At 40.3% G+C, this 16,729-nt stretch overlaps 1 protein-coding gene across 3 annotated transcripts; it reads left to right on the top strand.

The window, feature by feature from the left end:
* The first annotated feature begins 6,338 nt into the window (after window positions 1–6,338).
* Window positions 6,339–13,083, top strand: LOC117520790 (forkhead box protein N3-like). Of its 3 annotated transcripts, none has more exons than XM_034182124.1 (5): window positions 6,339–6,486; window positions 7,355–7,995; window positions 8,786–8,907; window positions 12,139–12,194; window positions 12,659–13,083. In XM_034182124.1, exons 2-5 carry the CDS (start codon window positions 7,390–7,392, stop codon window positions 13,021–13,023), a joined length of 1,149 nt encoding a protein of 382 aa, XP_034038015.1. In that variant the 5' UTR covers window positions 6,339–6,486; window positions 7,355–7,389; the 3' UTR covers window positions 13,024–13,083. The 3 variants fall into 3 exon arrangements, with proteins under 3 accessions (XP_034038015.1, XP_034038014.1, XP_034038013.1); XM_034182123.1 differs by having other exon boundaries at window positions 6,340–6,486; window positions 7,352–7,995; XM_034182122.1 differs by lacking the exon at window positions 6,339–6,486 and having other exon boundaries at window positions 6,945–7,995.
* The last annotated feature ends 3,646 nt before the right edge of the window (window positions 13,084–16,729 follow it).

The following is a 16,729-nucleotide window of genomic DNA, read 5'->3' as shown; positions in this document are numbered from 1 at the left end:
CTGTTTCTGTTCTCTGCCAGCAGTGCCAGGTCTGACAGCTGGAGACGGTGACCACCTGGGGACTCAGGACTTGGCGGCTCCGGTGTTCTTCAGATCCGTTGGCGGTGAGGGCCATGTGGGATCCGGCTCGGTTCTGGACGGGCGTCTCCTATCCTCAAGCCTACCCACACGTCACCCAACGTGTAATTGACTGTAGTTCCAAACTTGTTGTTGTCTGTATTCCGTTGTGCACAATTTACAACATTAAATTGTTACTGTTTGGCTTATCCATTGCCCGTTCTTTTACGCCCCCGGTTGTGGGTCCGTGTTCCTACACTTTCACAACAAGGGGGTCGTTTTGACCGTTGGGGTTTTTCCGTAATTATTGTATGGCTTTGCCTTACAATATAAAGCGCCTTGGGGCAACTGTTTGTTGTGATTTGGCGCTATATAAATAAAATTGATTAGATTTGATTTGATAAAAGACACCTGTTCACACACTCAATCAATCACACTCCAACCTGTCCACCATAGCCAAGACCAAAGAGCTGTCTAAGGACACCAGGGACAAAACTGTAGACCTGCACATAGGCTGGGATGGACTACAGGACAACAGGCAAACAGCTTGGTAGAAGACAACAACTGTTATGATTATTTATTAGAAAGTGGAAGAAACACAAGATGACGGTCAATCTCCCTCGGTCTTGGATTCCATGCAAGATCTCACTTTGTGGGGTAAGGATGATTCTGAGAAAGCTCAGAACTACACAGGAGAGCCTGGTCAATGACCTGAAGAGAGCTGGGACCACAGTCACAAAGATTACATTAGTAACACATGATGCTGTCATGGTTTAAAATCCTGCAGGGCAGCAAGGTCCCCCTGCTCAAGCCAGCACATGTCCAGGCCCGTTTGAAGTTCACCAGTGACAATATGGATGATCCAGAGGAGGCATGGGAGAAGGTCATGTGGTCAGATGAGACCAAAATAGAGCTTTTTGGAATCAACTCCACTTACCATGTTTAGAGGATGAGAACAACCCCAAGAAAACCATCCCAACCATGAAGCATGGGGGCGGAAACATCATACTCTGGGGGTGCTCTTCTGCAAAGGGGACAGGACGACTGCACCGTATTGAAGGGAGGATGGATGGGTCATGTATTGTGAGATTTTGGCAAACAACCTCTTTCCCTCAGTAAGTGCACTGAAGATGGGTCAAGGCTGGGTCTTCCAGCATGACAGTGACCCCAAACACACAGCCAGGGCAACTGAGGCTCCGTAAGAAGCATTTCAAGGTCCTGGAGTGGCCTGGCCAGTCTCCAGACCTGAACTCAATAGACAATCTTTGGAGGGAGCTGAAACTCCAAACCTGAAAGATTTGGAGACGATCTGTATGGAGGAGTGGACCAAAATCCCTGCTGCAGTGTGTGCAAACTTGATGAAAAACTACAGGAAACATCTGACCTCTGTAATTGCAAACAAAGGCTACCGTGCCAAATATTAACATTGATTTTCACAGGTGTTCAAATACTTATTTGCAGCAGTAACATACAAATAAATTATTAAAAAATCATACATTGTGATTTCCGGATTTTTTTTTTTTAGATTATGTCTCTCACAGTGGACATGCACCTAAGATGAAAATTTCAAACCCCTCCATGATTTGTAAGTGGGAGAACTTGTAAAATCGCAGGGTGTTCAAATACTTATTTTCCTCACTGTATATAAGACAGTTCAGAGAGCACTGGTTTGTGAGGCACTGAGAGGAAGAGTTTGTGTGATAGACCGTGGGCCGTACTTTTCGTGACCCACACTTGGTAACTACTTGAAATTTTGACTGATAGGAGATATAAAATCACTGAACCAGAATTCACAACTTGGCAAGGCCAAAGGTTGCACACTAATAAGTATTCGTAATTAATAATAATCAACTATTTGAAAAGCACCCTCTTGTGTTAGGAAATGAAAAACCATGTACAAATATGTGGAAAGTTACACAGTAACACATGGAATGTGACACCATGCGTGGAACACTAGTGGAGAAGCTGAAGGCTCATCACATACACTGTGATTTGAGGATGTGCAAATGGAGAGAATTAACAGAGAACTTGAAAAACTCGAACACTCATCAAGGCAGGGCCTGTGCTAAAGCAGCAGCCAGCTACCACCAGGCCAGAGCTACCCCTGCTGGGTGCAACTAACTGCTACTAATACAGCAGTAGCCATCCACCTACAATCAGGGATGCATTGCCACCAAGAAGACTCCTTCGGTCGAGGAGTTAGATGAGATCAAAAAGTCCCTTGACTTTCTGGCAGAGGAAGTTTCAGCGGTTCTGCTACAGCAAAAAATATCCTGGAGTTGGTGAAGGAGGTCAAAACCCTGAGACTGCAGAATATGGAAAAGGAGAAAAGGATCACTTTATTAGAAAACTGAGTCACTGATCTAGAACAGTACACTCGTATATATGACATTATGGTAACCGGTCTGGAGACCAAACCTTGGTCATATGCTCAAGCAGTGGTGAGGAGAAATGGAGAGGAGCAGAGTGTGGAGGACGTTGAATCGGTGGAGCAACAGGTGACGACTTTCCTTCAGTCCAAAGGGATTGAGGTAGACAAGAACAGCATTGAAGCCTGTCACCTTCTACTCCGAAAAAGCAAGACAGACAAACCTGCCATTATCATCTGATATGCAAACAGAAAGTATAAAAATGAGGTATTAAAACAAGGAATAAAGCTGAAGGGCTCAGATGTATATTTGAATGAGCATCTGAAAAAGAAAAAAAAAAAAAAAGCTGATATCACAAGAAAAGCTCGACTGCTTAAGAAACAAGGGAAGATTCAAAACACTTAGACACAAATTGCAAAGTCTTCATTAAACTCAACGGGACACCAGAAGCGGCTATGATGATAGTCATCCATGACATCAATGAACTGGACAAATACAACTGAAGAAAAAGTAAAGCAAGGTAATGAACAAAACCTGTGAACAGAACACACAATTATGACAAAAACTACAGAGATTCAAACATCTCCATTTGGAGATAATGAACAACAACAAACATCACGGATAGTTGACTTTGAAAAAAAGGGGTGTAGTGTCTTCAGGAAACACGTCGCTAAACAACCAGAAGAAATCTCAGATGTTTGCAGTTTATATTTTTCTTTATTGGATGGTGGAAACCTGTAACACGTACATTACAGTGGGTTAGCAAATGGATGATAAAAACATAAAAACAAAGTGTACTCATCCCTTTAAACATAATAATTTTAGCAAAATATCTGTAAATATGAGTCCAAACACATTGATAAAACATCTCCAAAACTTAAGGCATTGCCCTTTGACATCTCAGGGTGGATGACAACTGATTACAACAGAACATGCGTCTCCATGCCAGCTCTCACACGGCCTCTATGCACTAGAGGTGGGCGGATCGATCCTAATATTGATAATATCAATACCAACGTTGGTATTGATATTGAACGATCCTCGCGTAAAAAGATCGATACTCAAGCTTTTTTTCTCTTCTGCATGCACTGACTGCTGCGCATGCAGATTCATCAAAGTCTACTCTCTTGTCTGTAAGAGCAGCGCTGCGCTGTGTCACACAACACAGAGTAGCGCACCCTTGTATTGTGGTTTGTCAGCCCTCTGCCTCAGGAGATTTTGTTTTAAGTTGTGTTGAGTGATATTTTTTTTAAACAAAAATGTTGATTGTGATAATAAAGTATTTTGTTGTCACGTACAATGTTTGGCGAAATTCTGTCCTCACTCTTTTGGATCCTTTGGATCTATGAAGCTTAAATATGAAAAAGTATCGGTATCGGTATCGATATCGATATCGGCAGTACTGGGCCTGTATTTACTTGGTATCGGATCAATACCAAAATTCCCGGTATGCCCACCTCTAGGCTAAACAGTCTAATTTCGAACAGTTCCGCCTTCTGCTGTGTCTGAAGGTAGAAGAGTTTCATGGGATACAGCCCTTAGAATGGTACAGATCCTGAATTGGACACAGATTATATGGACACGAGCCTTGGCATGAAGGGAAAACTTCACTGATCTGTATATATTACTGGATAGCTTGCCACTCACAACTTATGCAGACCGCACATAGCTTGTTAGAACGTCAACAATTTCAAGTAATAACTGAGCTGATTCTCTCATTTACTTATTTTTGTTCTTTGGATAATGTAAGAATAATGTAAGATTGATCCCTCCTAATCTATGCCTGCCATGATTAGCTATTTGATTTATTTTCTCACTGGGACAAATACTCAATTCTAAAAATTATCGTTCTTTAATCAAAGTTTATACAAGTTTTGTGGACTCATCAGCAAGCTTATATATATATATATAAACTGATAGACTTTATTGTTTTTGTGCAAATATTTGCTCATTTTGAAATGGATGCCTGCAACACATTTCAAAAAAGTTGGGACAGTGGCAACAAAAGACTGGGAAAGTTGATGAATGCTCAAAGAACACCTAATTGGAAACAGGTGAGTGTCATGATTGGGTATAAAAGGAGCATCCCCAAAAGGCTCAGCCGTTCACAAGCAAAGATGGGGAGAGGATCACCACTTTGTGAACAACTGCATGAAAAAATAGTCCAACAGTTTAAGAACAATGTTTCTCCCATTGAAAATGTGTGGCGCATTATGAAGCGCAAAATAGGACAACGGAGACCCCAGATTGTTGAACAACTGAAGTCATACATCAAGTAAGAATGGGAAAGAATTCCTCGAAGCTTCAACAATTAGTGTCCTCAGTTCCCAAATGCTTATTGAGTGTTGTTAGAAGGAAAGGTGATGTAACACAGTGGTAAACATACCACTGTCCCAGCTTTTTTCAAATGTGTTGCAGGCATCCATTTCAAAATGAGCAAATATTTGCACAAAAACAATAAAGTCTATCAGTTTGAACATTAAATATCTTGTCTTTGTGGTGTATTCAATTAAATGTAAGTTGAAGATGATTTGCAAATCATTGTATTCTGTTTTTATTTACATTTTACACAATGTCCCAACTTCATTGGAATTGGGGTTGTGTGTGTGTGTGTGTGTGTGTGTGTGTGTGTGTGTGTGTGTGTGTGTGTGTGTGTGTGTGTGTGTGTGTGTGTGTGTGTGTGTGTGTGTGTGTGTGTGTGTGTGTGTGTGTGTGTGTGTACTGGTACCATATCATGAACAAAAGTGGATGATAACAAAAGTCATGATAGATAATACAGAAATGATGGATTTTTTTTTAAATAGTTGCAGTAAAAGAATAAAACACCGCTTAACTACCTACCTGCAATAACAACATTTATTAGACACAGCTCTATGAGCTTCAGCCTAAAAAGTAAGTCCCTTCGGCTGCTCCCTTGTTTGCACTCGGGGTCACCACAGCAAATCCAAGGTGGATCTGCATGTTGAATTGGCACAAGTTTTACGCCGGATGTCCTTCCTGACGCAACTCCACATTACATGAAGAAATGTGACAGGGGTGGGATTTGAACCAAGAACCTTCTGAACTGAAACCAAGCGCATTAACCACTTGGCCACCACCCCTGCAGCTTTAGCCTAATGTAAGTAATAAAGCTCGTAGCAACAACACCTAAAGCTCCATAACTATGCACAAGTAGACCTAATAAATGTCTTAAAATAGTTTGTCCAACACAAAACACATGTGGCTACACATGTTGAGTTAATAAGCCACTTATTATTATTATTATCTTTGCATATATGCTGGAATTAGGGATAGAACTCTCCAAATTATTGTTCATTACTTCCCATTTCAATCATACTCACAGTTGAAATGTTCGTCCACAGCCTTTGAAATGGTGATTTGCGCAGTTTATAGCTGCACATGAAGGTATTTTTAACAAAATTACAAAGCATAAAGTTGCATGCACCTCATTAAAGATCAATAGAAAAGAGCGTCCAGGAGCGGGACATCGGAGTGGTAATATGGCGGCCGGTTGGCTTAACAAATATTGGCCAATGAGCTATCCAGTATTATATAGAGATCAGTGGAAAACATACATTACCCCCTCCCCCCCTTTTTTTAACCTGAGTCTAGATACGCCCCTGAAATCTATCGAATTTGTGCTCTTTGGTGAGACAGCGCCCCCTCCTGCTTCCCTCAGTCAAGCACAAATACAATCTTATGGGTGTGCATCAAAATTTTGATGGTTTTCTCTTTTTTTCTTTTCCTTTGGCCATGACATGAGTTTTCATTTTAGTTTGTCCTAAGTGATAAATAATAATAACCATAAGTTAGCGCAGGAGTTTTTCTCCCGGAAAAGCATTAATCGATTTTGATTGGTCGGGGAGCGCGCCTCTGGCCAGTGAACGCGCCAATTGAGCGTCTTTTTGGTTTCCATAGAAACCTAGAGACGAGCCAGCGCGGAGAACGACTCTGTCTTTTGTTTTGTTTTGTTTTGAATAAAACCTTTAAGATCTGCACACCGTCTTTGTGGACGTTTAAAAACATCTGGATCCTGTCTGCATTTACCCCTCGTCATTTGGTGAGTAATTCGTTTGATTATTTATTAATTTAACAACCGCTAACTTTGTTGAGTGGTTACCTGTGAAGAAAAGGAGCTTCACGGTTAAATGAAACTTTATATTTTTCCGCCATTTGCCAGCTAACCTGCTGGCCATGTGGCTTATTTATAATAGAACTAGGGACATATTACGTTAATTATCGATTAACCTGTCTGTTTTGTTGACGATTATAGGTTAATGTCATGCTTAGCAATGTCAAAACTTCGAATTTAACAGTCCCAATACAGACAGGCCGGGGCACACATCAAACAATCGTTTTTGTTATGGATTTAACTGGATACTTAATCTGTTAATTAACTTAATTTTGCCCAGCCCCATTTATTTGTAAACGGTTCAAATCCACAAAATATTCAGTTTACAACAGTGATACACATAAAGAGGAAAATGAGCAAATGTGACACCCTCAAACCAGACAATTTTTGTGTTTTTCTTAATTAATGACTAACAATTAATGGTTATCCAAAATAATTGGGTTATTTAGCAGCTCCCTGGATTATTGTGTCTTTATACCTGCACACTGCTGGTTATGTGTTTTCAAAAATGTGATGCGGTTTTCTAACTCTGCAGTGGACTTTGATCGGTTCAATGGATGGCCGTGGATAGCTAACATTTAACCGATTAGTATTTTAAAATTTTGATTTATTCTTTACTGTATTCCCATTATATCTTTTATGTATTTGCCTCTAAAATTAACCTGGAGTGTTCAAACCCTGTGTGTTTGGTTTGTTCTTCTAAAAGTTAGCTTTATTGTTTCTTTTCAGAAGCTCTTCATCAATCATTTCTCAGATCAGTAGTTCATTAAATCATCTCTGTCTTATCTTTCAGCAGCTAAAACACACTGGAGATTTCCACAAAGGAGAGAGATGGACAACACTTCACATACACTGCCTTACTTATCTTCATGCCCAAACACTTTTGGAGGTTATCTGCCTTTCCCCTCCTCTCCCCACAAGATCTGCTCCAATGGTTCACTCCTGATCTCAGCTGATTCATTGCCCTCGCCTCCTATCTCACTTTCTCCGGCAACAGCAGAATCCATTCAGTCTACCTCTCCTCTTTCACACTATACAAGATCTCAGTGCTTTAAAGAACAAAACATACAAGGCCTCAGTCCAGAATACGCATCAGATCAAGACGACCTAACCTGCCTTTCCTGGTTGCATCAGAGAGGCAATCTATTACCACTGCAGCCCTTATCCAAAATGACACTGCTGCCTCCGCTAGAGTCATCAGCACCTGTTCAGTCTGTTCCTTCCAGCTCATGTAAGCCACCATATTCCTTCACTTGTATGATTTTTATGGCAATAGAAGATTCACCAAACAAGAGGCTTCCAGTGAAAGACATCTATGAATGGATAGTGAACAATTTCCCTTACTATAAGTCAGCTTCTGGAGGCTGGAGGAACTCTGTTCGACACAATCTTTCTCTCAGCAAGAGCTTCCATCGCATTCAAAGGGACAAACATCAGGTTGGCTTCATAGGTTTGTTTTTTTCATTGAGGTCTACAATAGTGATCAGTAAAGCATAGCTAAGTGATTAGATTTCAGGTACGTAACGCTGTCGGAAACACTCTGAAAAACGAGTACTCACGAGTACTTTGTTTTCGACAGTTTCCGTAGCTGTTTGTTGCGAATGCTGTATACTTTGAGACTGGTAATGGAAGTGCACAAAGTAATCCTGGTGTATCATCGGATGGTCACTAACAGCCTAAATCTAAGTTATAATTTCTGTGTGACATGTCCTTTAACCCCCTCCCAAAATACGGTTGTCAAAAGTGAGAATTTTGCACATTTTTAACTCAATGAAGTGGTTCTTAAAAATTATCCACTGCTTCAAAATACTTGAAACATTAAATGATTTTCTCAATTCTGAAAATTATTCAGTCTCAAAATTCTTTAAAAATTTGTTGAAACAATCCCTTCTGAAAACTAATTATTTTAAAACTGTTTTTCAGAATAGTTGAAACTGAATTATTTTGTGTAGCAAATTATTTGCTCTTTAAAAGTAGTCTAATCATTAAAAAAGCTTCAGAAATAGATTCAGTCATTTGAATTGGTGACTGAAGCACCAAATTTAAAACAAAAATTGCGTCAAGAAATGATTAGCTGTTTTGTAGCACTCACAACTCAATAAAATGACTGTTTTATTGTGCAACATTCGAGACATTAAAAGCCCCCTCCCCCCACCCACCCACATATGGAAGTTAATAATACAAACACTTTGAGATTGCTATCTCATTGTTCGTATGCTTTTTTCAGTCTGTTGGGAAGGGATCGCTGTGGTGTGTATGCCCAGAGTATCGTCCAGCACTCCTTGATTTGCTCAAGAAGACCCATAAATTTCAAAGTAACAACTGCAATCTGATAAACAAGCCTGCACTGTGAGTATCATCTCTCGGAAAAATCACAATAAGGTTGCAATAAACAACGATGTACATAAGCAACTAGAAGACAAAGTACTTTAAGGTATTTGCTATCAATCCAAAAGTATTTACCTTTTAATCCACAAGACCTTCATAGCTGTTCTTTCACCTATCTTAGTGTGCCAATAGCACCGCCCGGCTTATGAAGGGCTTGCAGAGTGAGGGGTTGGTATACTACTCAACGTGTTTTGTTCAAGTTCCAAAAGATTTCTTAAATTTGCACTGGTTTGAACATGTTAAAACTTTTCAGGTGCTCGGCCAGACTCCCTACTGCCATGGCTTGGTGTGGCATGGTTAGGCTCCATGTAAATCGCTGTCCAGCGGCCTGGCCCACCCGGAGTGTACATCAAGTTCACCCAGAGTCATGCCAAGTTGTGCCTGGCCTGTTCCAGGCCATCTCATGCTAATTGTGGGCTAAGTTGAGACATGGAGACACTGACCGAGCTCCAGAATAAAATAACTTCTCCCTGATGTTTGCAAAGTGGTGTGCGCCTGTGCGGTGTGTCGCACCAAACTCAGCCAGGCCGGAGCTGCTTGAGAAAATCAGTCAAATTGCACCAAGTTGTTACTCTGACCATTACAGTGTGAAATGGTATCAAACTTGGCCAAGTGGAAGAGTTGCTTATTTATAAAGGAGTGAAATTCTCCGTCTTCTTTAGGTCACAGCATCTCTCACAAACATATGTTGTACTTTTTGCCAAGAATATCCCATCAATACTGTGGCGATGCATCCTAAAACATATCAGTTCTGTAAGAAGTACCATGTTTCTGAGTCTGACTGTCCTTTTAAATTGGAAGGAGATGTTGCCTGACACACTCCCTTCCATTTAGAAAGTGAATATCTCCCCAGATCCGAACATGTCACAGAGTGCAGAGCAACATATCAGGTGTGCCTCAAGCAAACAGGATTCCAAATTATGAGCTTGTAACACAAATCTTAAAACAAAGTCCCAAATTTTGCATATGGTAGGAGAAAGTCTACTTGTGCAATCACATTATTTTGGGACTGTAAGAGTGTTTATTATGTAACGGCTGAGTGGATCCTTGTCATTTAATTGGTGCTTTGTATGTCATGTGACATGGATTATTCATCCCATTTGTGTTGCGTTGCATTTAGTGTGCAAATTTGGTTCCATTTGCCATGCAATTTGGTTACATACAATTTGTACCATTGCACGCTGTGAACCCCGCCAGCGCACACACTAGTGGGAGCAGTGTTTAGCTATACATAGTGGAGTTTGTTTTGCTGACAAGCTAATTGACGGTACTTCTAACACACACACAAAAACAAATCCACTACGCTGTAAGCCGTTTGGAGGCATGAAGAGCTTTTAGGATGAATGGGATGAAAACCTGGACAAATTTCTGACACTGGACTGAGGAAGTACACAAAATCCCTTTTGTGTGAGCACGCACACGGGACAGCGACACAAGCGACGACGATTTGATTGAGTTAACTGATGGTGCTAGTTCTTCTAACACACGTGCACAAAAATCCACTCCGCTGTAAGCTGTCTGGATGCAATGAAGAACTGTTCAGATGAAAAGCTGATGTGATTTTTCGCTGGACTGAGGAACTACACAGTCTTTTTTTTTTTTTTTTTTTTTTGGAAGTATGAAGTCAGTGCACAGCATCACCAGTTTGTGTTGGACTTTAGCAGCAGTGCAACACCAAAATGTAAGTCCCTTTTCTGTTTATAAATTCATAAAATGTCAAATGGCAAGGATCTACACTCAACAAAATATAAACGCAACACTTTTGGTTTTGCTCCCATTTTGTATGAGATGAACTCAAAGATCTAAAACTTTTCCACATACACAATATCACCATTTCCCTCTAATATTGTTCACAAACCAGTCTAAATCTGTGATAGTGAGCACTTCTCCTTTGCTGAGATAAACCATCCCACCTCACAGGTGTGCCATATCAAGATGCTGATTAGACACCATGATTAGTGCACAGGTGTGCCTTAGACTGCCCACAATAAAAGGCCACTCTGAAAGGTGCAGTTTTGTTTTATTGGGGGGGGATACCAGTCAGTATCTGGTGTGACCGCCATTTGCCTCATGCAGTGCAACACATCTCCTTCGCATAAAGTTGAAGAGAACACCTCTCCAACATGCCAAACGCCAGCGAATGTGAGCATTTGCCCACTCAAGTCGGTTACGACGACGAACTGGAGTCAGGTTGAGACCCTGATGAGGACGACGAGCATGCAGATGAGCTTCCCTGAGACGGTTTCTGACAGTTTGTGCAGAAATTCTTTGGTTATGCAAACCGATTGTTTCAGCAGCTGTCCGAGTGGCTGGTCTCAGACGATCTTGGAGGTGAACATGCTGGATGTGGTGGTCCTGGGCTGGTGTGGTTACACGTGGTCTGCGTTGTGAGGCTGGTTGGATGTACTGCCAAATTCTCTGAAACGCCTTTGGAGACGGCTTATGGTAGAGAAATGAACATTCAATACACGAGCAACAGCTCTGGTTGACATTCCTGCTGTCAGCATGCCAGTTGCACGCTCCCTCAAATCTTGTGACATCTGTGGCATTGTGCTGTGTGATAAAACTGCACCTTAGAGTGGCCTTTTATTGTGGGCAGTCTAAGGCACACCTGTGCACTAATCATGGTGTCTAATCAGCATCTTGATATGGCACACCTGTGAGGTGGGATGGATTATCTCAGCAAAGGAGAAGTGCTCACTATCACAGATTTAGACTGGTTTGTGAACAATATTTGAGGGAAATGGTGATATTGTGTATGTGGAAAAAGTTTTAGATCTTTGAGTTCATCTCATACAAAATGGGAGCAAAACCAAAAGTGTTGCATTTATATTTTTGTTGAGTATATTTTAGCCATTATATAAAAAATAATAAATGTTTTTACATTCTTTCAATGGAATGAATATTTAATTTGGTGAAAGCTGGAACAAACCATTCAACTTGGCTTCACCTCATTGAATGAAATACTCCGTCTTTCACCTCATGAAATATTCGTACCATTACCATTACCATAAACATTATTTGTATAATATGAAAATCCAGCAGTACAGAACTTTAAAAGTTGGATTAAAACTGACTGTACACAGTATGACTCATAAAACGTGGAAGGTGAACCTACTATATATTTGGGATTTACTGGTATAATGAGAAAGTATTTCTGTTAACAGAATGTATTGTATATTTTTGTAGTAGGTTGGAAGCAGCAGACTACGGCATGACCTCAATGTGTGACACTGTGGATATTTCAGGTTAGTAAAAATTAGCTAATTCCAGAACCACATTAGGTTTATTTTCTTATAAAAAAAATAAATAAAAGGAGCACTGTTGGTGTTTAATCTGAGTGGAGCAAAGTAATCCCCTCCCTTTTGATTTTTACTTTTTTTTTGGAATAACATGTTCAGTCAATAGAGTAACAGCCCTCTTTGACACATTTATTAGCTATAACTTCACTTTCTTTACAGTTTACCCAGCACACCACATTGTTTGCATTCTGTTGTCACGCCAGCAGTCCTATTACCTTGGCAACTAGCAGTAGTCTAGCTAGCTTCCTTCAAGTGCCTTTGTTTTATTTCTGGCTTTATGCATTTATAGACCCACATGCTGGCCAGACGGTTTCATAAATGTTCTAAGTGGTATTTAGTGGTATATGTGAGTCCTCTAACCATGTTGAGCTCACATTACATTTCTAGTTTCGTTGTTTTACCTCATGCAGAATCTCTTTCCCAAACCCTCCTCAACACACCCTCACCACAACTGACTGCCAATGATCCGAATCTTTGTGAAAACCCAACGTGCCTTTTGACCCCGGATCATGAAGAGCTCATCACCGTGGAGCCAGTTGAATACAAGCAGGAGGAGGCAATTGTGGAGATGGAATTGGAATTGGAAATGGAGAAGGATCCTCTGTTGGACAGCGGTTATGTTGAGTTACACTACTACCAGTCTGATCAGTACCAGTACCTCGTGCTGCCGAACGACACCCAGCTTGATTTGGAGACTGTTGAGATCCTTCAGCTCGACACCGAGGCCCAAGAGGCTGCTGGGTCATTGCTCGATCTTGCAGGTGGGGGATATTAAAATTACATCCCATTTAAGAGTCACAACCAATGCAATACTTCACAGCAGTGTAAGCAAAAACAAACAAACAAAACAAAATAGACCAATAAAGAAAGGGATTTACGTTTTAGATGTAATGCACAGAACATTAATAGTTGTCAAGTCTTCTGCTCTATAATGACATTGTGACGCTGTCATATGTCTAGTGTTTCATGTAATTAAAAATACTGAGAATCTCATTTTATGAAACAAGAAGATGATTGTGGATTACTGTATTTTCCAGACTATGTCTTTTTTAACTAGTTTGGGAGGTCCTATGACTTATATTGAGGAAGCAACTTATGGTCAAGTAATAAGAGTGTAACAGTATACAAAAATCACAGTTCAGTATGTTTCAGTACAATGGAAACAAGAAATGCAACATTACAGATACTTTTAAGATATGTCCTTTCAGCTAAAGTGTGACTGAATAGTCTTTCTGGATTGTTGAAAAAATGTTTTTCTTGATTTGTGAAATACGTTATATGGTTCAAAAATAAGTGTGACTAATACTGGTGCGACTACTATACAACAAAAACTTGAAAGGAAATTTGTGCATAATATTTATTATACTGATATTTTAAAATTGATGATAAAGTATTAATAGACATAGTCTTTACCCATAGTACAATATGTTTTACCTCTTCCAATGTGACTTTTAAAAAGATCATTCTCAGGGGTGGAACAAGTATAGTACTTACTATAGTACTAGTACCTTTTTGAAAGTTTTGCTTTGTTCTCATCTGTCCAAAAACAAACAAGCAAAAAACATGTACTAAGTAGCACTGATTCACACTCAAATCCAAATCCACGCAATAACGATTACAGTATAAATGCATCCTTCCAACTCCCCCATCAAAATCTTTCAAACTATATTTTTGAAAACAATTCCTCATTTTTGGTGGAAAATTAAAAACATGTAAGATGAGTATTCTGCTGATTGCATCTTATTGTAGTTAGAACACTGAAATAATTCTAACAATATATTTTATACACATTGCTGTTAATTTCATTAGTTTGTGAGAGTTTATTTTTGTGAAGCTTCTGAGGATGTGTTATTTTTCAGTAAAACTGAAATCTTCAAGTAAAAGATGTCATAACACAGAAGCAAATTTATTTTAAATTTGACGTACAGTCGCTGGTCACTTCATTAGGTATACCTCGTTTGCATTGGGTTGGACCCCTTTTGCCTTTCAAACTTCCTTGACTGCCTTAATTCTTGGTGTCCAAGATTCTAAAAGATTGTGGAAACATTTCTCAAAGATTTTACTCCATATTGACATGACAGTTTGTTCATTTTTGGTGAGCTCGTACTCACTGTAGTGTCACTTTACTGTTGTTGGTGGATGTGAGTGGCACCTGGTGTGGTTTTCTGCTGCTGGAGCTCAACTGTTTCAAGGTTGGACCTGCTGTGTGTTAAGAGACACTTTTCTGCATGCCTTATTTGTATTGAGTCTATTTTTGAAACAGTCTGACATCCCTCTCTGACCTCTGCCATCAACAATGCATTTTCACACAAAGAACTGACGTTTACTGGGTCTTTCTTCTTTTTCAGATCGTATTCTGGAGACCTCAGAGCTGTGTTTCTCAAACTCTTTCAAAACAATGATTACTTGACCAGTAAAAAAAAAAATCTTATGTACGACACATCTCCCAAAATATCCAAAAACAAAAGGTCTGCTTACTACTCCAACATTATATTACAAAAGTATATTACTATTATTAGACTTTGGAGTCATTTTAACAGCATGAGAAATACTTAAGTGAGAATATGATATTAATTTAAAATGTGATGTTTTAACCAATGTACTCATGGGCCCTTGGGGTCGTTCACAGACCACCAGTGCTCCACGGACCAATCTTTGAGAAAAGCTGCCCCCAGTAATTTCTGAAAAATTAAGACAAACCTGTTTGGCACAACCATCATGTCATGTTCAGTCATTTAAATCTCATTTTTGTCCTTCTAATGCTACTTGGACTGAACCAGCAGATCTTGACCATGTTACATGCCTCAATACACTGAGCTTTGGCCGTGTGACGCATATTTTCTTAAATGAGCACTTGAAGAGGTGGTACCTAATGAGTGACCAGTGCAAAAAGAAGAGCAACTCACTGCCATTTAACCCCACCCCCATTCAGAATATACTTTTTGTGCCCGAATGTCTAAATTGTATTTTAACAATCTTGAAATTTTGTAATCAATAAATGAAACCAATGTTCTTGTGAAATAAATGACTTGTATTTCTGTCTGTCAAATTTATGTTGTATAATTAGAATAGAATAGTCTTTATTGTCATTGTACAGGGGCAGAGGTGGTGGTGGTGGGGGGGGGGGTGTTCAATTACAATTACCTCTGTCAGCTGGCATAAGGGCGGATCTTATGTAACCACACCGGCTTGTTTAATTGTGGACAAAGTCTGGGTGACGGTCCTTGGGCCTGAGTAAAGTTGAGTATATTCTTACCTTCAGCTTCTCTGTAGAGCAGGTAGCTCAGTGGATAAGGCACTAATCTGCAATATGTAGACCTAGGTTCAAATCCTGCTCAACCTACCTGTCTGTGTCCTTGAACAAGACACTTCATCTACATTGTCTCACTCCGCTGGGGTCCTGGCCTTGACTGGAGTCCTGCCCAGCGGGAGTCATGCAGTCTCATCTGCTTGATGCTACAGAATCAGGAGATAAGCACCTGCACCCATATAAGACTTACGTCATCTGACAATGCTCCAGTCAATGTCTTTATACAGCACCAAATCACAACAAAAGTTGACCCAAGATACGGCACATAGGCATTGTTTTAATCTTACCCACTTCATGAGCAATCACATTGTCGTGGGATTGCTTCCCACCCTTTTGGTGTGGAGGTTGCATGTTCTCCCCATGTCTGTGGGTTTCCTCCCACAAAAGCTTATTTAGGGTCTGCTCCTTTTCTGCCCCTGAGCAAGGCAGTGTCTCTACATCTGGAACTGGTCCCCGGGCACCGGACTGTGGCTGCCCACTGCTCTGAGTGGTTGAATTGTGTCTAACTGTAATTGGAATGAGTTTAATGCAGAGGGACAATTTTCGTTGTATATATGTACAATGACAATAAATGCTCTATTCTGTTCTACCTCTTTGATTTATTTTCTGAGAACAGAAGTAGAAATTAAGTTCAATACTGCTCTGGCTGATGGCAACCCCTGTGCATGCATGGACAGTCTGCTGGACTGATGACGTCAACACTCTGGCTTCATTCTTTTATTACCTGAGGTCAAAATATGACCAAGTATTGCGAAGGCCTTCGCCTGTCCGTCCATCGTCCATGCTCAGCATAAGTCCAGTCCTATTACTGTCAGGGTCTTCAAATTCACAGGGGAACATTCTTGGGTCACAGAACTTGGACAAGTTCAAAAATGGCTAAGCTTGACCTATTTAAAGAGGTCAAAAGGTCACATTCTGTTTCCTGTTTTTATGCTCTGAGGGTATTTTAGCATTGCGTTATATTTATTTTTATTAAAGACCACATTGGAAATAAGTTTAAGGCTCAGATCCTTCGTGCTCATGTGGACAACATGCTGGCCATCCCCTCTGTGGGGGATGAGGGCTACCAGCACTCTGGCTTCATTCTTGTATTTTTATGGGGTGCTTTCAAAGGATCACGGTGCTCATGTGTCCTGTCCTGCCACAGAGGAGCTGCATCATCTAATGGAAC

This window comes from Thalassophryne amazonica, chromosome 11 (assembly GCF_902500255.1).
Source record: "Thalassophryne amazonica chromosome 11, fThaAma1.1, whole genome shotgun sequence".
NCBI classification, from domain to species: domain Eukaryota; kingdom Metazoa; phylum Chordata; class Actinopteri; order Batrachoidiformes; family Batrachoididae; genus Thalassophryne; species Thalassophryne amazonica.
Note: the sequence above shows the minus strand (reverse complement) of the source record. Positions and strands in the feature narration are given on the sequence as shown.